Below are 21,564 nucleotides of genomic sequence, written 5' to 3' on the forward strand. Positions count from 1 at the left end.
AAATGTACATCCAAAAAGGAAAGGAAAAAAAAAATTTCAAAGACTGGAAGCAGCCCAAGACACTCCTACTGTCCAACTTTGTAAAGGAGTCCTCCAAACTTTGAGAGTTTATTTTGAGTAGATAAGCTCATTGCTTGAGCTTGGAATTTAAAGTAGAAGATGGGATGGGCAAAAAAGCACCAGCCAGAAGGTGACTTGAGAGGTGGCACCCTCCCTACAACCACGACTGTGATTTTCAAACTTTGTAAATTTGGGTAACTCTGAGGACAGAGCAAAATCGGCAACATATGCCCCAAACCAAGTCTGTTTTCTTCAACAATTTCTTTTGGACACTAACAGGTCAGTACATTTCTGGGAGAAGAAAGAACAGCGTTCTCTCTCTGTGACCCTGTGTGAGAAGACTCAAGTTCAGAGTGCAGCCAGTGTGTGAGCTCCACTGGCAATGCCCGCTGAAGCCATGGAAGTGACCACCACCATCATTCCCACTGCCACTACAGGCACTCACCGGTGGCATGGTTACAGTGCCTTCATCCCAGAAGGGCACCAGGCAAAGCCCTGACCCTGCTCCCTGTCCTCCCTTCTTCCACAAAAAGAACAGAAAAGAAAGGAAGAGAAGAAAAAAAGAAATGAACCTCCACTCAACCCTCCCCTTCAGGCAGCATCTGAACCTCTGCACATCTGAGTGTTACTCATATCAAAATACATCCCGTCCATATGTGGTCCTCTCAGCAGTCCGCCCCAAATCCCAGAAGTTGCACTGACAGGGCCCGAGTGACGTCACAGAGCTTGGCCTCACCATTTCGAGTGATTTATTGATGTTTATTGGGAATGAATAGATCAAAGGCAGCAGCATGACGGGCGATCAATCAGTCATCAAATCAAGGGTGGCAAAGGGCCAGAAACCCTTCTTCCAAGCAACATGCCCCCAACTGACATTATTGCAAAATAATGTTATGTGTGTGGGTTTTGTTTTGCTTTCAATGATGCTTTTTCCAGAAAAGAAAAAAAAAAAAAAATCGGCTCAGTCTTAACAGGAGTTGACACTCCTGGAAAAAAAAAAAGAGAAAAAAAGGAGCGGGGTGGGGGGGTGGTGGGGGGCGGCGAAGAAAGTACTCAGATACGTCCCAGAACTAAGTGCCAGGAGGAAATGAGGATGGGAGAAGCAGTAGAAGGAGAAGGTGGGGGTGAGCGAAAACAAACCAGGGTAAAGAGAACGCCAGCATCTAACATCGCCTTGACAGTCATCTGACAATACCCAGACCCTGTGCGCTCTGGTTTCCACCGCTGTGCCCGGTTTGGGCCCAATAAATGAAGAATCAATCGGATTAGCAGTAAGGTGGCCAAAGGGACCCACTCGCTTACTCGTTCGCTCTCTTTCGCTCGGCAGACACCGGGCAGTCCCCCGCCGGCCGGCCGCGAGAGGACACAGAAGGTGTCCCGGGGAACTCAGGTGACCCCGCCCGCCCCCCACAGAAAGAGACAGAAGAGGGCTCCTTCCCACCCCCTCGGCGGCCAAGCGGGGAGCAGAGGAGGCAGGACTCAGCCCCGCTCAGTTCGCCGCGGGCGAGCGCGGTTCCCGAAGTGGGTGCGAGCGGGAAGGGGAGCAGGGGGGCGGCGGCAGAGCGCAGCGGGGCGTCCGGGGGGCGCCGGTCCGCGAGGCGGGCGCACGCACCAGACAGGAGAGCGGTGAGAAAGCCCGGCGCCCCGGAGTTACTCTGCGTGGCCAGAGCGAGAGGGGCAAGGAGCGGGGCAAGGAGCGGGGTCGCCGCCGGCTGGAGACGCGGGGCGAGGAGAGGAAGAGGAGGCGGAGAAGAGGAGGAAGGGGAAGCGGCTCGTACCTGCTGCGCGCCGGGGCGCCTGCTGCTTCCTCCTCGGCATGATGCTCCTCCGGCGACTGCCACTGCCGCCGCCGCCGCCGCCGCCGCCGCTGCCTGGCTGAGAGGGAGGGAGGGAGGGGCGGCGGGCCCGCGGGGGGGCGAGGCGGGCCGGCTCTCAGCCTCCCCCCCGGAGAGCGGCCGCCCGCAGGATGCTGCTGCGCCCCGGCTCTCCGCGTCCCCCCCGCTCAGCGCTCCGCCGCGATCCCCGAACGTGCGGAGGGAAGAAGGAGGGCGGGCGAGGGAGGCGCGGGGAGGGAGGAGCGCGGGGGGAGGAGGAGGCAGAGGAGGAGGAGGTGGTGAAGGAGGAGGAGGAGGAGGAGGAGGAGGACCGCGCTGCCGGCGGAATGGGAAGTTTGACAAATCGCTCCAGAGGCCGGAGGAGGAGGGGCGGAGAGGAGCGGCAGCCCTGCCCCCCCCACCCCCCGCCCCGTCCCCAGACGAGGTGCGCGGGGTTCGGGGCCGGGGGGCGGGGAGTGGGGGGAGAAGGCGGGCAGAGGGGTGGGAGGAGGCGCACCGGAGCGGCCCCGGCCGGTGAAGCCCGGGTCCCCGCCCCCGGGCAGGAGGGTCACGGCATCGGTGGGGGCGCTCAGCCGCCGCCGCCGCCGCGGCCCGGGGCTCAGCGGTCCAGTCTTCTGCCCGCGGCGCGGCTGGAGCGGCGGCGTCGGCAACAGGCAAGCTTAAAGGAAAAGGAGATGATCGTGTCACTAGCCCGCCCGCGGGGGCGCCGCGCCCCCACTCCCGGCCCCGAGCCTGTCTAGGACCCCCGCTCAGTCCTGGGAGGGGGTGCCGCCCCTCCGCCTCCGCCCCTTGCGCGCACGCAGGGGCGCGGCGCCGGCTCGGCCGAGCCTGTCCCGGGGCACTAGCTACTCCCGCCTGCCCCTCTTCCCCACCCGGCCTCGCCCCCTGGCTATCCCCCGCTGCCACTCCCGGGCCGTACTCCTTTCCACATGCCGCGTCCAAAGCCCCCAGCTCAGACCCCGGGCCTGGGCCCGCGCACCCCGGGGATGCCAGGGCCCGCGGGCGGGCGCCGGCGCCCTCGGGGGAGGAGGCGGGCGCGGGTTGGAGCGGGTGGGGGCTGCTCTCAGACCCCGCGCGCCTCCCGAGCTCCTCCCCCGGGACCCGCCGCCGCCACTTCCCCCAATTTTTTTTTTTTTTTTCCCGGGCAAACTTTCCCGGGCCCGTCCCGGGGGTGGGCGAGGGAGGGGGTGCCTCTTAAGTTTCCTCTCCAGACTGGGAAGATCACGGTACCTCCACCCCGTCCCTCGCCCCCTAGGCGCCGGACCGCGCCCCCAACCACGGGCTCTGGCAGATCTGAGGGCGGGACGGGGGCGGGGGCAGGAGCTCAGACTCTCAAGCCCATCCCCCGCTCCGGGGCGCCCCGAGAGGGGCTACCGCGCCTAGTGCCTGGCCTTCCGGCAGTATTGGGCAAAAAGAATTGATTATTGATTGGGTGATTGGGGTCGCCGAGGCTCGGGCCAGCCCGGCGGATCGTGGAGAGGAGGAGCTGGCAGGGCTGAGTTGGCAGCGGGGCAAAGAGGGCTCACTTACTGGCGGCCGCGAGGGCGCGGGTGGGCCGGAGCTCAATGGGACGACCCCAGGGCAGCGGCGGCTGAGCGGGAGCCGGAGCCGGAGCGGCGCGGGCGGCGGCGCATCGATGCGCTGCGGGCTCGATTGCGTCTCCCTGGGCCAGCTCTTGGGCCGGGAATGGGGCGGCAGCGGCGGGGCTGGCTCCGGGCGCTGCCGGGCGGCGGTGGCGGGAGTGCGGGGGCGGCCGCCAGACCCACGGCCCCTTAGGCGGTGCTGCTTCTGGGCGCGCCGCTGGGGCCCTGGGAGTACCCTGTGAGCCGCGTGCGAGAGTCCGGGCGAGGGCCGAAGCCCCGCGCCCTGGGACTGACTGCCTGAGCGCTCTGGGAGCTGCAAACCCCGGCCTTCTCCCGTCTTTCCCTACCACCCCCCCCCCTTATGTTTCTTTTTTAGTCTCTTTCCTCTCTTCTTCTGCCCCCTCTTCTCTTTATTTTTTCCTTGTGATTGTTTTTTGCAAGTTTGTTTTAAAAGTTCACAGGCATACTTTCTTTTCTTTTAGACCAGGAGACCTCGATCTCACCCTGACGGTAAGATCAAAAGTCTCCGCTCGCCCCCAGCCTGCGGGCTTGGGCTCGGTCCAGACGCCTCCCTGAATGCAGATGTGCTGCCGCCGTCCTCCGGGGCTATAAAGCCGCCTCCTGCGCCTTGGCGTGCGCAGGAGCGCACGGAGTTGCGGGATGCGGACCCTGGGCGGTTGCGGGGAGTTGGAGTCTAGCTGCGGCTGGGCCCCGGGCTGGCCTCGTGCGTGGGGCGGGCGCGTGGCGCGGAGTTGGTGCCTGCGGCCGCAGAGGCCAGAGCAACTGCCCCTCCAGGCCCGGGAGACGCGGCCGTGGGGCGTGAAACGCTTCTTGCGAAGGAGAAAACGGTGAGTTGGCAGACGCCGCCCGCGGCCTCAGGATTCTAGGATTCTGGTTGCGGCACTGATCACCACTTGCCTGAAGGAGAGTAGGCGCCGCGGGAGGTCACCTCCTGCCGCCCTGACTCACCTTCCACACGCCGAGCGCCCGCTTGGGTCCACGGGTTGTAGCGAGTGCACAGCACTGAGCACCGTGCACGGAAGGCTGAGACTTTCGCCCTGGCTCGTGCTCCCCCTCCTCCTCTCCTTCCCGGCGCAGCTTTCCAAATCTCAGTTCCCTCCGCCCTCTCCCCCTGTCGGCCGTGGCCTGAGCTCCGGTCTCAGCGTAGCCCGCAGCCACCGCCCGATCGCTGCCTCGCCCTCCCCCGCTCAGGCACTGCGCGCAGTGCGATCCGCCCCAACATCTGTCCGTCCAACCATTGGCGCATCCATCAGTGTCAATGAGCTGCACATCGCCGCGACAGCCCGTCACGCACAACACGGGCTATGCGGGGTGCATATTGCGACCGCGCTACTTTGCCGGGGCACGAAAACAAGGTTCCGGTCCGGCTTGGCACAGCTTGGAACCCTGATCTCTACGGGGATCTTTTAGCTACACCTACCCAGTTTAATATCGGGATCTCTAAACATGATTAGTTTTGCAGGCCATTCTAGGGATGGGACAGGTGCAGGGGAACAGTGTCAACCAAGCCCTTGCATTCTGCCAAGTTCTCTGCCCCTTTTCTGTGGACTGGGTGTGGCATAGGAAAGAAGGGAGGTAGGTTTCCCAAATCCGCAGCAAGCACGATATAGACCTGGAAGCTACCTCAACTCCGTGGCTTAAATCTTCAGCTTGGCCGAGTCCAAGGGTGTCGTGGTCGCCAGGCAGGTGTTAGCCAAAAGGTCTCAATCTACAAGTTTGCCAGGCCCCGCCTGGCTGCTTGGTACCATGGCCTGACAGTGAGGAGACAAGAAGGGAAGAAAGAGGAGGGATCCATGGGTTCTCATGGATTCGAGTGAGAACTATGAGCTCGATTTAGGGAGAAATAGTTTCTGGGTGGCAGTATGTCTGTAATTCACATGTTATTTACAGAGGGAGAGAGAACGGGGTCATAAGTTGGAGAAGCCAGTGCTTTGCAGGGAGTTGCCGACCATTCCCCAAGAGTGCTGACCCCGGACGGTGGTGGCCTGCTCCCCTGCTTCTGCTTCTTGCTTTTCCCTATCGTCCCCTAACCCAAGATCCAGAAGACAGACACCTTCACATATGTCCCTGATCATAGGATCAATCTGGCCGGGCCAGGGGCCTTTCATGTCCTCCCAAGAACTTAAGAGGAAGAGTGTACGTAGAACCTCCTCCTGGGACATCTGTGGGGCGGCTGTCCCTGGCACTTCCCCTGATATATTTGTGTTATTACTACTGAAAATATATCTGTCCGGTGCCTGGTGAGTTCGGTCCCTCCGAGTCGACTACACACGCGGGTCAAACCTGCGCGTCTCATGGTTCCGCGATTCCCGAGTTCGGAGGGATACAGAAACCGGTTTCAGGCATGCTCCCAGGCCTGCGCGGTTCAGGAGGAGGCCAGAGACCGCTGAGGCGGCGCTAGCTGGGGCTCCTTCCTTGGGAAGGACGGTCCGCGCTCTAGGGTGCCGGCTTCGCGCACCGCATCCAGCAGCTGAATCATTTCCACGCTAGACTAGAGGGCGGAAAAGCCCGCGCCTGGCAGAGGACCTAGAATTCTGTAGAAGGCACACTGTGCAGAAATCTTTGTACCCTACTCTGAAGAGTTGCAGAGACCTTTCCTTTGAAAAGCCACAATACGGTTCTGCCCTGCAGAAGCACCTGGTAACTACTTAGCCGCGTGAGTCACGCAAAAAGTGGCCCCCTCTGGGAAGTGCCGTGTTTCTGAGAATAATTTTTTACACCCCTAAAAATAAAAGGAGAAGGGGGCTGAGGGACAGTGGGGAGATACCAAAATGTCCGGTGGCAACCGCCTGTAGGGGAAACTGGCGGCTCCCATTGCGATCAGCTGGACCACCCTGTTAAGAGCCCCCCAAATTCCCAGGGGCCATGAAGACAACTCCTGACTCCCAAGATTGCTCCTCGGGCGCAATGCAACCCCGCTCCTCCTCTGCGGCGGGATTCGGAGCCCTGTTCACTTCAAATGGTCCCAACAGCCTTTCCTTCAGGTCAAAGGGTTAGAAGCCCGACTCCAGCTCCCGGAACTCACGGACCCCAGGCGGCAGTGCCGGGCCTACCTGAGCGGGTCTCTCCCATCCCGGGAGCGCTTTTGTCCTTGGCTAACCCGAGCCTAGCCGGGAGAAGTCGGAAAGGGGAGAAGTACGCAGGCGTGTGATTCGAAACAAGTGTGCGGTGGAGGGGCGAGGATCCTGACCGCGGCGGGCGGCGCGAGGAGTCAGGAAGTTCGCGCTGGGGAAGGAGCAGGCGGGCCACCGCCTGGAGGCAGCCGAGGTTGTCTTCAAGGTGCGGTTGAGTGCTGAGTGACAGCCCGCCGGTCCCAAACCAGGCTGAATTAAGTGTGTCCCCATTTGGGATGGCCAGAAGGAAAAAGACCTCCGCAAAGAAGGCATCCTTGCAGCTGGCTATCCAGGCCGGGTAGCCAGGGCGGGCTTGGGACCCAGGGGTCTAAACATAGACCTTAGAGAAGGGTTGTCTGGAGGAGGCGCGGGCAGCCCGCAGGGACAACGCCCTCTGGGAGACTACACCCCATGTCAAGGTGTGAGGGCATCTGGCCCGCCGGTGGGCCCTTGGGGAGCCCAGTGCCTGCGGGACGAGGCGGCAGCGAGGGCTCTCCAGCCGTCGCCCGCCTGGAACGTCGGCGCTCTGGTCTGGACCCTTTGACATTCCTTGTCACCACAACCTGGGCTAGGCAGGAGGAGATACCCTGGGTGCTGAGAGGCGGACTGCCACCACCTGCATACCTCAGCCAGGGATTGGGCCCAGGACCTCAGCCCCTGTCGTGGCGGGAAGAATTCGGACCCTGGGGCCAGGCCCTAGCCAGGCGGTAAATTGTTTGCTAAAAGTGCATTTATACAGCAGCGAAGTTTGTTTCTCTTTTTCCGGTAGCTTTGTTTTAACGAACCAGATGTTTTGTCTGTAAATTCTCCCAAGAACTTTTACAGTTTTGACGTGAAATAAACCTTGGAAAATCGGAGCGGTATATTAATGCCACTTCTGTGGGGCCTCGGGGGAGCTACTTCAGGCTCCCAGGGATGGGAGCTGGGGGCGGGGCAAGGCACTCCTGGAAGAAAAGTAGGAGACTTCTCTTGGCCCAAGAATTGGTGCTGAGAATGTGAATCTCCCCAGTCCCCGCCATCCCACTCCCCAAACACTTGGGTACACAGGCTATCAACCCTTCCTCCCCAGAGCGGGCTTCCTACTTGGTAAATTTCTGTGTTTCCAACACAGAGGTCTGGCCCAACTTTGCAACTCTGCTCTCTGCAGGTCTGGCAATCCCACCAGGACCACCCGACTCAAAGGCAAAAAGCACCTTTGATCTTCCCTGGCCAGCTTTGAGATCCGCTCTCTGCTGGGGCGGGGCAGAGCAAGGCTGCCCGGGGCCATCCCTGAACTGGGCATGACTGGGACTTCCTGAACTTTGGATGGAAGCTGACCCAGTCATGCCCCCTAGAAAGCTAGAGCCAGCATGTCCCCTCCTTGATGTCTCATTTCCCCCTCCCTCCCCCCACCCGCCCCCAGACTTGGGATTTCCAGGCAATTATAAGCATCTTTAAAAACAAAAATTAAAAGCTATGTACCTAACAGGGAGGGAGGGAACGCCGTTATTGGAAGGGAATCGGGTATGCCTACAGACCCATCTCCTAGCTGGGTGATTGGTAGGGACTACTTTCTGGGGTTTCCCAAGACCTGCTGGGGATTTTCCGTCCCTAACACCCTGGGGCTCTCCTCTGCTCTCAGTACCGGATTTTCAGACTTGGGGAGCACAGTTTAGACTTCGCTCCCCCTTTTCACATAATTATCTTTCAAACCTAATCCTTTACCGAACTTTTCAAAAAAACTTTTTTTAGGAGATCTAATATTAAAAAAAGTAGAAAGTCTTCGTGTTTCTGTCTAAGACAGATATACATTAAGACCAGCTTGGAGGACACAATTACTGGCAAAATGCCCTTTGATCAAATCCCTTGCGTTGACCTGAGTTGCTCGGGGAATTCCAGAATTACTCGCTACAGCGAGGCGTGTTTTTTCCCACTCTGGGTGAAGTGGATTTTTATAAACCATTTAGGCAAAGCTTAAGGAAAAAAAAACTCTACACTCAACGCAGTAGCAGCCACTGTGGGGCTCGCCCCTGGCTGGAAGCAAGCAGCTCTTTGCTAGCTGAAAAGCAGAGGTGCCCAGCTCTTCCCTCGCGGATGCAAACAAGTTCCGCGGACAGAATCCTGCTTGTGAATCACCGCGAGGCTGAGCTCAGGCTCGTCCAATGCAAGAACCCGGGAGAGGAGGAGGTCTCAGAAATCAAGCCACCAGGTCTTCTCAAACCAGACAGCCCAGCGTTGCAAGCCTGGTGACCTCATTAACTAGCCGGGGAATTTGCGAAACGTGGAGGAATTTCGTTTTCTCTTTCTCTTCTTTAATAGCTCTTCTTTTCTATCTTATATATTATGGTTTTTGTGTTTGTCGCTGAATTTCCAAACGGGGAAAATCGAGACCGGGCGCAATTCTCAGTAGGGCAGGTACAAGAGAGGGATACTGGGCAGGGACCTCGTTCCTGTCATTTTTATTTCTTGAAACTTGGGTGCATAGCACTTGTGTTTCTAGAATAGCAAACCCAGAATTCTTCGGGACAGGGCGGCCAGCAGGTTGAGTTTCTTTGTATGCGGATAGTCTCTTTTTTTCGGCAGCTTTGATAACTCCAAGAATTTCCTCTTTCACAGAGCAGCTCTGAATTCTCCCTTCCCTCTTCATCTTTCTGCCACTTTTCTTTCCCAAATCTTCCTCCTCTTTCTTCCTGTTGCTCTCTGGTTCCTTGTTGTTTGTCTGCTATCAGTTGTGTCTGGACCCCATAAGAATTTGCCAAGATTATTTATTTCAAGTCTACCAAGTGTTCATCCCAAAGAGGTCTAGTCCTCCTCGCTGTGACACGGCAGAAGCGGTCACCCAGTGCACAGATTGAGAGGGAACAAAGTAGTTTGTAGCTGCTGCAGGTTTTTTTAGGGCGGGCAGGGGAGTGGGGGGGAGGGTGGGCGGTCAGCAATAGGTTGATACTTGGTTTAAAACAAAAGAACATGTTAAGAAGTTTCAAAGCTGCCAATAAAAACCTTTAAGTGGCTTGTGATTCAGTGCCTCGAGTTGCGGCGATGGCATTGGTAAATGACTCTAATGCCCAAAGAAAAATATTACAAATGCAGCTGTCTCGGCCACCAATCGGGCGCCGCTCTCCTGCGCGGGCGGTGGCTCCTCTCTGGCGCGAGGGCACCCATATTTGCATGATAAATTGACCAGACTGGCTGCAGCCAATGAAATATTCAAATTAGGCCAGGGGTTAGGGGTGGAGTCCCTGGGGCGCCCTCTTTGAGCCCGAGGCTGCAGCTGGCGGTACCACCTCTCCAACAGCGCCCTCTAGAGGCAGGCCGGGGGGCAGCCCCACCCACCCCAGGAATGAGAGAGGGGAGAGGCAGTGGGCCGGAGTGCTCTTATCACCTGGAAGACTAGGTCTCTGCACTCTTCGCTTGCAGTTGGATAGCAGAGGCAGGTGGTGACGCCAAAGAGGGGTTTAAGAAAAGCTCTAGCGCCTTCACTCCAACTCCCTTCTGTAGGTTCCGGTAACAAATCTAGCGTTTGCATGAAACGTGTGTTCCATTGGGATTAACTTCAAGATAAGACACTTGCCCATCCCGGATCTTGACCACCCTCTTCAAAGCCCTCCAATATTGAAATTCTGAAGCAGACAAATCCAACTTGCACTGAGCAGAGGACTGTATGCCCATGCAGGTCAGGCCCACTGGAAGCTGGGACTGGGAGTTGGGGTGCTGCCGGAGCCTGGCCCCCGGGAAAGCCTGAGCAGGCTGTTCAGGTGGGTGTGCTGACAACTGGCGTCAGCTACAGGACTCCTCCCCTGGAAAAGCACATCCTGAAGGAAGCGCCCAACCCCCTAGGCAGGAGCTCCTGTCAATGTGCAAAGGCATGCAAGGAGGGACCTGTCTATAGCATCCTTCAGGAAGAATGTGGAAATAAGGGAGTGTGCCAGGGTCAGAAGGGACTGACCCAGCCCTGATACTGACCTTTGGTCTCTAAGGAACGAGGAGAATCTGCAGGCCTTCTGACCTGGTTCTGCCTGTGGCTCAGGACTCAGTGGAGACCTTTGCCTGGGACGCTGGATTCGCTTCCATCAGGGACCAGCAGATAGTTCTTTCTGCTCAGCATCTCTTCTTTCCCACCACCTCCCATGGCCCATCATTCCAAGTACCCCGGGGCCCACCATGCCCCTGCAGGCCTATACACACACTTTTAATTGATGTATAATTGATTTACTGTGCTGTGCTTAGTCGCTCAGTCATGTCTGACTCTGTGCGACCCCATGGACTGTAACCCGCCAGGCTCCTCTGTCTATGGAATTCTCCAGGCAAGAATACTGAAATGGGTTGCCATGCCCTCCTCCAGGGGATCTTCCCCAACCCAGAGATCGAACCCAGGTCTCCTGTATTGCGGGAGGATCCTTTACCATCTGAGCCAGCAGGGAAGCCCTACAATGTATTACTGATTTCTGCTGTACAGCAAAGTGACTAAGTTATACGCATATATGCATTCTTTTTTTAAAAAATATTTTTTCCATTATGATTTATCCCAGGAGATTGGATATAGTTCCCTGTGCTATGAAGTAGGAATTGGTTTATCCATTCTAAATGCAATAGTTTGCTATACTAACCCCAAACTCCTAGTCCATCCCTCCCTCCACCCCTTTTCCCTTGGCAACCGCCTGTCTGCTCTTCTGCACGTCTGTGAGTCTGTTTCTGTTTTGTATATTTTTAAAGTACAGAGTTTTTAAAAGTGCAATTGTCTTTCTCTGCTGTGGAGTGGTGAGCATGTTGCTCTTTCTCCATCTCTGCAGGAATTAGAATTGGGGCCCAGCTACAGACTGCCCTGGGGAGTGCTTGATCTCCACCCCGCTCCCTGCCAAGGGGTCTGCAGGTGGTAGTCAGGCTGCAGGCGAGTGTGAGTTCCAACAAGAAGGGCCCTCCAGGCCCTGCTTTGCAGCCACACTCAGCTCAAGTCAGTCATCTGCAGCCATCCTCCCCGGCCTCATTCACCAGAGAGGGGGCACCCTGGTCAGGGGGTGCTCTCAGAACCTGGACCCAGGCTGGCTAACTGTTTGTAAATACACACAGGAAAAAAAAACTGTAGGTGCTGAATACAAATTTGACAGAGAGTGAATTGTGACATCACCTGAGAGATATTATCAATACCTTTAAAATCTGTAGACCCAATGTGGGGGGGGTAAATTCATAAGAAGTCTTTCACATCATTTAAGGCGCTTAGGAGTGTTTTGGCTGCTGAGAGGGGCTCTGGCTCTGGGTTTGCTGGGAATACTGGTGGGCAGTAGGGGGTGAACGGGTAAGTTCAGGTACCAAAGGGCCTCCCTGCTTTTCGAGAGAATTTGCAGTTCCTACTGACTTGAATGTCTGGGGTTAGGGTTCCCACTAGGAAGGCCTGCCGGTCACAGAAGCAGCAAGGTCTTTGTAGTTCCCCTGACTCTGTGTCATGTGGCAGGGAAGCCTCCCTTCAACCTCCCAGCAGCCCACAATCCCTCCTTCCTGCTCCTCAGGCCTCACCTGTCGGCCAGGAAAAATGAGACTTGAAAATGGGCCAGAGTCATCCTCCAAGAGGGAAATTTGTCAAGGAGTCATGCCCGTCTCAAATGTCCAGAAATGCCAGCTGCTCGTTCTCTGAAGGACGATTCTATCTGGGGCATGTCAGGAGTCTAGAAGGTAGACAGCGAAGGTGAGAAAGTAAGAGGGCTGACTCTCCAGCCCAGGATGCATGACAGCATGCAGGGAAAGTAGGATCAGCAGCGCAGAAGGCCCAAGTGCATGGCCGGCTGCACATGTGCACACGCCAGATGAGTGCAAGCTCTGCCCATGTGAGGCAGCGCCTGGGCTGGTGGCCCCTAACTCACCAAGTGACCTCGAGTGGATTGCCCCCCGTTGTGAGCCTCACTTCCTTCATCTCCTTCTTTAGCCCTGAGTAGAAAATCAGGGAAGAAAAATTTCATCCAAGTCAGAGAAGTCCTTCGAAGCTTTTACTTCTTTGCACTGTATCCCGGGAGCTTTCAGGGCTAGACCAGGGTTTGAAAGAGGCATGGTGTTACCAGCTGTCTGCCCGTGGGCGAGTCACAGCAGAGCCCACTTCCCAGGTAGAGTCAGGCTTCCCTGGGATGATGGATTTATGTTGATGCTTTGGTGAAAAACTTGGCATACAGTGGTTGTCCAGTGATGCTGACTCCTCCTGCAGCCCTGTGAGAAGGGCAGCCACCGGGTCAGACTTCTTGAAGACAAAAGCTTATAAAACAGGATGAGGTTGGATGCCCCAGAGGATACTGCAAGCAGGTGCTGTGAGTGGGACAAGGAGAAAGAAGGCGGGAGGTGCGGAAGGCAGGGCAGGGCACAGGCCTCCTAACTTCCTGGGAAGAGTGGGCATATGCAGGGCGAGTAAGGTGGATTCTCCAGGCCTTTCTGGGAGCTAATTAAAGGAATGAGTTTAGTGAGGAGCCTCACTGATATTTCTATTTTCCCTGTTAGTAGTGACTGGAATTTGTACCATCCAGGTCAGATGGAAAATAGAAGCCTGGAAAATCTGACACTCTCATTGATTTGCTCACCTTGCCATCGCTACTTGAGAGAGGAAGCACTGTGACTGCAAAATTGCAATTAGGAGCCAGCCTGTTAAGGGTTCCTCACATGAGCTCCCGTGCTGTGTAGCTCCCAGGCCTACCTTGTCTCCTTTCCTGAGGAGGTAGATTCATTCATAGTTCTGAATGAAGCAGGGAATGCAAACGTGTCACACCTCCTCATGGTAAGGCTCACATGCTGTCTGGCACTTTGCTCTCATTTTGGTCAGGTCTTTGAAAAGATGGCAATTTCCCCAATGTTTTAAAAGTATTAGCTTCCTTTCAAACATTCTTTAACCTTTAATGTTTTGTAAGTTGATGAAAAGGTCATTTGGTTCTGAGGATGCTGCTGTTTCATAATTGTTCAGCCATCAGGGTGAATTCCATCCAAATCTTGAGTTCTTTAACGGGGCTCAGTCCACTACCACCACCACCACCACACGCACGAACACACACACACACACACACGCGCACACACACACACACACTCTCTAGATTCTACCTTTCATTATTCATCTGTGTAAGTATATGTGTGTATGTCTATATATTTGCATCTGTGTACACACATATGCTTCTAGAGACTTGAATTTAGACATGCTCACAGAGTGACTTCTTTGCAGGAAAATATCTATAAAACTTACTTTTTTTGAATGATATGATTTGCTAAAGATTGGATGATAACCGTTTCTTATGCACTGCCCATTTTCCTGATTTTTTAAAAAAAGAGTCTAGTCAATTTCTAATTTAACGTTTCATTGTTGTGCCTACAATAAATGTGTCCAGAAGCCTAGGAGACCTAAGATGTTTTCTTTCTGTCTCCTTGCATAGTGACACGGATTCTCATAGCTGTTCCCTGCTGCTTTTACCTTTCTAAACTGAAAGAGTCCTGGAAACAGATGTCTGGGCTTGTTAGATTTATATTTAAAATAAAGTTAATAGGCTCAAATAAAAGCATGGAAGAATTGTATACAAGGGAACTTTGTGAAGTAAATGCCTGGACCAGCACTATACAGCTTACTCAAGAGCCATTGGGTGTGGTCTCCTGTGTTTCTGGCCCTGATGATTGAAATTTTAAGATGAAAGATCTCTAGGCAAATACAGATAGCTGCGTCTTGTCTTTGTCGATTCGTGTAAGGAACAGATCTGGTCTGAACTGCAGTGAATCAGAAAGAGCACGCTGTCAGATTAACACATTAGACTTAAAAGACAGAATTGATACTTTTCAAAGGTTTCAACTTTTACTTGAAAGCAAACACTTCTGAAAAGCCCTTGGCTGGAATAAATTGATTGAAAGAAAGCAAAACTTGTGACCATCCGGATAGTCTCTCTCTGGGACCACCTCTCTAGAATTCTCTCAAATTTAGCCCATATTCCAGGCTCCAGACTGGTTCTTGGCACCTCTCTGGTCTGTGATTATTTTTTTGACTTCTTATGTTTCTCTGTGTGAGATACATTAAAAACGTAGAAAAAGGTGTAAATCATATGTGGCTTAGATAATAATTAGAAGACCAGCACTTGTATAACCACCATACTCAATCACCAGAAATGATCCCCCTACCCCCTGATTATCATCACCTTTCCTAGAGGCCACCACCCTCTCTACTTTGTAGTCATTGCTTTATTACCTTGCTTGGTAGTTTTAACACTTCGGTACAAATACCCCTGTGCCTGTATTTAAACTTTGCATAAAGAAAATCGTAATGAATGAATCATTTCATGTCTTATTTTTTTCACCTGGAGACTTGACCATGTGAATGTGTGCAGTTGGTCTTTTTTAAAGCTGTGGATCATGAATATATTGCAGTATAGTAGGTTTTTCTTTTTTTCCAGTTTTTTTGGCTATTATGAAAAATGCTGCTGTGAACATGCTTATTCATGTGTTACGCACATGTGGGAGAGCTTGTCTGTTACACATATATGTAGGGGCAGGATCGCTAAGTCATAGGGTATGTGAATCTACAATTCCCAACTGTTTTCCAAAGTAGTTATGCCAATTTTCACTCCCACAAGCAGTGTTTTTACATGTCCCCATTGTTCTACATCCTTGTCAACATGTGATATTTCAAGCTTTTCTTCCCCTTCTTTTTAATATTTTCTAATCTAGTGGTTGCTGTTGCTATCTCTCTGTGTTTAATATGCATTTCCATGAATGCTAATGGGGTTGAGTGCCTTTCCAGATGTTTATGGTCACTTGGATTTCCCTATTCATGAGGTTCCTGTCCAAGTCCTTTTCCCATTTTTTTTTTTTTTTGCATATGTTTTCTGTTGTTTCGCAGAGGTTCTCTATTGCCCAGTTTGCTGCAAGTTGCTTTGCAACTGTGGATCAGAACAGAAGTGTTTCAATGAGCTGATGATTGTATTTCCTAGGAAGTTTCAGTCTGCAGGTAATAGCACCCCCTGCCTATACTGGCTTAAGGAAATTGTCTAGTGGTAAATCCTGGCTCAATTATACAAACAGGAACCTAGTTTTCTCTCCCCTCTCTTAACTCTGTGTTCTCAGCATCATCTCATCCTCAAGGTATTTTGTTTGACTTCAAGAGTGGTCACAAGTGGTAATTAAATCTGCTTGCCTCTTTGTCCGCATCCAATAGGAAAGATAATTAAAAAAAAAAAAACTTTGTCACTGGCCCGTGTAATCTACATCCTTCCCTTCAGTTTTCAGAGGCCACTTTGGACAGTAACCATCCCCAGGGAACACCATACCTTGATAGACTTAATCCCTTATAGGATAAAATGAATGAGGGGGGGCAACCTCAAGCAGCCACACATTCACTGCCAAGCCTGCCGGGGTTTTAAATTTTTGTTTTCGAATTTACATAGAGTAAATTCTCTCATTTAGTGTATAGTTCTCTGAGTTTCGACAGATTCATGGAGTTAGATAACCACCACCACAATCAAAATTTGGAGAAGTCCCATCGCTCCAAACAGGCTTCCCAGGTGGCACTGGTGGTAAAGAACCCACCTGCCAATGCAGGAGATGTAAGAAACGTGGGTTCAGTCCCTGGGTGAGGAAGATCCCAGGAGGTGGGGCAGCCCTCTCAGGTATTCTTGCCCAGAGAATCTTATGGACAGAGAAGCCTGGCGGGCTGCAGTCCATGGGGTCGCACAGAGTAGGTACGACTGGAGAGACTTGGCACACAGGCACATCACCCCAGACTCTCCTTTGTGCTGCTCTTTCATAGTCAAAGTATCCTCCTACCCCTCATTGCCACTGCCCGTGCCAGGAACCACTGGTCTGTCCTTCACCCCACCCTTTTGCCTTCTCCAAGATGTACTAAATGGGGTTATACAGTAGGTTACCTTTGGGGTTTGGCTTCTTTCACTCTGCGTTTGAGATTTATCCATGTTGTTGAGTTTTTCAACAGCTGGTGTAAATGGATCACAGTTTGCTTATTCACGTATCTGTTGAAGGACAATTAATTAGGTTGTCCCCAGTTTAGGGTGACTGTGAATAAAGCTCCTATACTTGGACATACAGGTTTTGTATGAACATAAGTCTTCATTTCTCTTGCATCCCAGTGCTTAGGAGTGGGATTTCTGGGTTTTATGGTAAGAGTCCCAGTTTCCTAGGTGGCACAGTGGTAAAAGAATCTGCCTGCCAAGGCAGAAGACGCAGGAGACTCGGGTTCGATCCCTGGGTTGGGAAGATCCCCTGGAGAAGGAAATGACAATCCATGGCAGTATTCTTGCCTGGAAAAATTCCAAGGACAGAGGAGCCTGGCAGGCCACAGTCCATGGGGTCATAAAGAATCAGACATGACTGAGCGCGCACACACACACACACACACACACACGCATGCACACACATGGTAAGAGTATGTGTAACTTTATAAGAAGCTGCCAAACTGTTTTCCAAAGTGGATGTTATCATTTTGTGTCCCCAGCAGCAAAGACTGAGAGTTCTGTTTGCTTCTGAAGAGGGTTTAATGGATGGGTAAATGCTTTGCAAAGAGTGAGGTTACTACTCAGATGCCAAGGTGGGAGAATTTAGAAGAGGTTGTTCTAAACTCACCTCCTCTGGGCTCCCAGCCCATCTGCTGTTTGCAGACAGAGTATTTCCAAGAAGAAATACTTTCAAGAGGGAATAGGTGAGCACTACTCTTCTCATTTTGCAAATGAGGGTGTGGCACTGCCTCTCTTGGATGAGCCGTCCATGGTCTTGTATTTTATTCCTGGATTCACAAAGTAAATGAAGTATGGGCATTTGGAATGTTGCTATGCTATGTGGCAAGAACTAGCTAGAGAAACATATCCAGATGTACAATCAGAATGTCAGGGCTAGTGGGGACCTTAAAAGCTCTCACTTTGGACATGATGACCTATCACACACCCAGAACCCCAGAATCCCAGCCCAGGACTCTTTGTCTCCCAGGTTCAGGGCAGGGTCCCAGCAATGGTAAACTGGGATGGGCTTATGGGTCATGGCAGCTGTGTGCTCAGGAACAGAAATGAGGCTAAATGCCAGGTACACTGTGGCCAGAGTGCCTGCATTCCAGCTTGCATCCCCCAAGCCTTCACTTCCTTTATTTTAGTGCCCAGTTCTGAGGCACCTTCACATTTCAAATGTCCTGAGAATATGTTTAATTAGAACTTGGCCATACAGCCTTTTAAAATAAAACAGAAGGGACCAGCTAATTATATCGCTCAGCATTCTGCGGCAAACATATATTTTTTAATAAAACACTTTCCTAACCAGAGGAATCCCTTGAGAGGCAAATCCTCATTTATAAGAAGTTTCCCAAAGGGACTTAAAGATGACTTATAAAGAAAGGAGACAAAGAGAGTAAGGAAGTGTTTTCCAAGAGCTTTTAAAAGATATGCTCATTCTGAGGTTGAAGTCCAGATATTTTAAAGATGTAAATTTTTTGTCCAAGTGTCTTATAATAATTTCCTTTTTTAAATATAATTTATATATTGCCTTTCCCCTTTTTGATTATTACTATAAATACCCATATTTCTTATCCAGATTCTTTTTTTAATAAGTACAATATTTAAATAAACAAGTGATTTTCTCACAATGCACTCCATTTCGCACTGGTTCCCACCCCCTCCTCCAGCTCTGCCACTATGCACCCACGCCCTTCTCAGTTCATTTTGTTATAGCCCCATTTAAAAAGAAGCAAAATAAATAGGTGAGCTTCATTCAATTAGATATTTTATTTAACTAATCATAGCCCCCAAAGTATCATTTCAACATGTAATCAATATAAAATGATTAGTAATAGATTTTTGTATTCTTTTTTCATGTAAACCTTTGAAAGCTGGTGTATGTATTGTATTTACAACACATTTCAGTTCAGATCAGCCACGTTTCAAGTGCTCAGTGGCCACACAAGTAGCTAATAGCTACTGGATGGGGCAGTGCAGGTCCAGACAAGGAGTCTTCCAGAGAAACTTGCTGTCCTTGGCATCTTAACTTAGTCCCCAAATCCAGCGACCATATGCCTCCGTCATACCCCTTACTGGCCTTTTGTGTTGGCAGTAGGTCAGGTGGTCACATGTAATATGACTACCTTACCTGGGCATTTTTACCTCTTTTCTGCCTTGCTAATGATACACCACAGTATCTCCCCAGCCCGGTTTGTTTTGGACTCATTCATTCAGAAACATTTATTGAGCACTTCCCAGATGTTAAGCCCTGTGCCCGGCCCTGGAAATACAGGTGAGCAGACAGACTTTTCTTGCGAATTAATTACAGAACTTTTCAGTGTTCTTAGGGTCTAGTGGGGAGACACACTTTACTCAAATAGTTATGGAAGTCTGTAATTTCAAACTGTGATAAGGGCTGTGAAGGAGATGTACATTAAAAAAAAAAAAAATGCTAACCCTTGGGTCACTGCTTGTGTGGCTTGTCCCTCGGGGTGTTTAGTAGAAGTTGTCCAGCCCCCAGCCAGGTTGTCTTGCTGAACATTGATGTGACAGAGGAGAGGCAGATGAGACAATCTCAAGATCTCCCTAGTCCCGAGCATCTGTAAGGAAATTTCCAGGACCAATAGCCACTCACCAGTTCTTAAGCCAGTGACCCAATTCATCCATTTGTGTTTGTGTAGGTTGCTCAGTTGTGTCTGACTCTTTTGTGACCCTATAGACTGTAGCCCGCCAGGCTCCTCTGTCCATGGAATTCTCCAGGCAAGAATACCGGAGTGGGTTGCCATTCTCTTCTTCAGGGCATCTTCCCAACCCGCGATTGAACCCAGGTCTCCCGCATTTAGGCAGATTCTTTACTATCTGAGCCACCAGAGAAACCCTATTATGAGGCTGCTAGAACACCAGTCGTAAAGAGGAAGCAGAACACAACTCATTCATTCATTCAAGCATCAATTCTTACCGAGTAATCTGTGGGATGTGAGGCCCCACTCTGGACATTCAGGGAAGCAAGGCCAGCATTCTCTTTGGCCAGACTACACTACCAGCTGGGCACACTTTCCTAGAGAAGATAACACTTGAAAGAAGAGGAAAAATCAATGCTGATAGAACTCCTTCTCTGGTTCCTAAAATGATATTGTCCCCCGTGGCTGGTGATTTGAGCCTGGGACCGAGCTGGGCAGCCTGAGCCCTGCATGGATGCAATCTTGCGAGCGCCTCAAACCTGGCCGGATCAATAAACAAGAGGCAGTGCCGAAGCCAGCTGGGTGGAGGGGGGCTGGGTTCAAGGGGCAAAGTCTACCATTCCTCTTCTACTCCCTGAAAGAGGACAGGGACCCTCCCTTCAGTCCGAAGTCCCCGGGGACAGGGTAATTTCAGCTGCACTTGATGTAACCTATACATCACTGCCTTCTTGACCAGTTCTCAAATTAAACTCTGATGTATAAAGTTAAACAAAAATGAGATAAAAATTGGCAGAGGTTGAAGAGGGTCAAAGTAGTCAAAACGCAAGGTAGACCATTGCTCCTTTTGATTTATGTTGTTCTGTACACTTAGAAAAAAGAAAATTGTAAATCTCCCTGAGACTTTTTTTTCAATGAGAGTGAGGCATTACTAATTTATTTTCAATAGAGTCCCAGGTTTCTCAACTGGGAGGAGCGCTGGGCCTATTGTTTCTGGTGAAGACGTCATGGTTTGACCTCAGAAGGGGCTTGTGATGACAGGAAAGCACCCTGCAGAATTAGAATTCTCAGGCAGCAGGCTTAACCAGGATCCAGCGGCATCGCTGATGCTGCAGACCTCAGGGTCTGCTCTGCCTTCTCATTTAATCTCCACAATCCCGGATGAGGTGAAGCACACAGAATTTATCGTTCCCCTTTGTTAGCTGAGGAAACTGAGGCTTAAGGAAACTGCATGTCTTTGATAAAATACCAGCATGCCTAAGGTGCCGCGGCACAGAAGTGGAGAGGACAAAGGCCAACTCTTACAGACCTCAGCTTCCAGGGAAAGAGAAAATAGCCAAGTGAAATGAATAAAAATAAATATGATTAAAGGTAGAATGAATTGCTGTGAAGAATATGGAGCAGGAGAAGAGAATAGAGAGGTGGGGATGTGGAAGCCAATGGAAGGTGTAAACCATCACTTTGATGATTTTGGAAGATCACAAGGGCAGCTATGTGGATGATGAAGTTAGGTGGGCAAAGGTGAGGTCAGGGGGTCAGTGAGTAGGCAGGGACCCTGGTCCCAGCAGGACACAGTGGTCACTTAGCCCATAGTACTCGCTACGGTGGGGCTGAAGATCTATTTTGAAGGTAGGGCATCTGAAAAGGAGTCTCTTCACTGCACAGCCTGCAGTCACTTTGCAACACTGAGGTACCTGAATCCCAAGCCAACTGCTTCTTGCGGGGAATGAAAAAGGGGAAAGATGGGGCTGAGATAGCAATAGTGGAAAGCAGGCATTCTGGAGAGGGGTACTTGGTCCAGGCATATTTGTGCGTGCACATGTGTGTTTATGAGTGTGTGTGTTGTGACACACACTTTCAGCCCTGTTTTTTCTAATTAATTGTGAAAATGAACTTCCAGCGCATTTACCTGTATTCTTTCCTTAAGCCCTTAGTCTGTCTCTTGTCGCTGCCGCTCCACTGAAACCACTCTCTTCAAGGGCATCCTCACCTTCCACATTGCCCAGGCCATTACCAAAGACCCAAGTTTCCTCACACAGTGGCAGCTCAAGGGGTTCCTGAGGCCCATCTGCCTGGTACATGGCATGGATTTCTGCACAGAGGTCACCTCCGTGGGAAGAGACTAGGATGAGGTTTCTGTGGATGTCAAGACCAGCCTTCAGCCCGTGTTCTGATGCAACCGCAGCTGCTGCAGGGCCCACAACCTGAGGGGCTTCACAGGGACCTGTGTGAGGACGCCTCAGGTAGAGCTCATCCCTGACATGAGTAGCTTCTTCTCTCTACAGAGCACTGGCAGCCTCAGGCCAACCTCACCAAGTTCTCTGGAACTTCCTCTGAAGGTCCCTCTCTGTGTTGGGCTC

The 21,564-nt window shown here is 51.8% G+C and overlaps 1 protein-coding gene and 1 long non-coding RNA gene across 3 annotated transcripts in view; one reads left to right on the forward strand and one right to left on the reverse strand.

Annotated features, from left to right (window-relative positions):
* TSHZ3 (teashirt zinc finger homeobox 3) overlaps positions 1 to 3,564 on the reverse strand; it is a 71,439-nt gene extending 67,875 nt beyond the window's left edge. Inside the window, exons 1-2 of one of the 2 annotated variants that reach the window (XM_086349617.1) lie at positions 3,426 to 3,564; positions 1,839 to 2,553 (exon numbers count right to left, since the gene is read on the reverse strand). In XM_086349617.1, coding sequence (XP_086205743.1) covers positions 1,839 to 1,878 — 40 coding nt within the window. In that variant the 5' untranslated portion in view covers positions 1,879 to 2,553; positions 3,426 to 3,564. Of the gene's footprint in view, positions 1 to 1,838; positions 2,554 to 2,814; positions 2,943 to 3,425 lie in introns of those variants that run through there. The other variant, XM_086349615.1, reaches the window with a different exon arrangement.
* A 1,100-nt stretch (positions 3,565 to 4,664) lies between these two features.
* LOC147353561 (uncharacterized) overlaps positions 4,665 to 21,564 on the forward strand; it is a 32,878-nt gene continuing 15,978 nt past the window's right edge. Inside the window, exon 1 of the long non-coding RNA XR_015145145.1 lies at positions 4,665 to 21,447. This is a non-coding gene — a long non-coding RNA (uncharacterized LOC147353561). The remainder of the gene's footprint in view (positions 21,448 to 21,564) is intronic.

This window comes from Bos grunniens, chromosome 18 (assembly GCF_055505025.1).
Source record: "Bos grunniens cultivar Pamir isolate PY7600 chromosome 18, Bosgru_T2T1.0, whole genome shotgun sequence".
In the NCBI taxonomy this organism is placed as follows: domain Eukaryota; kingdom Metazoa; phylum Chordata; class Mammalia; order Artiodactyla; family Bovidae; genus Bos; species Bos grunniens.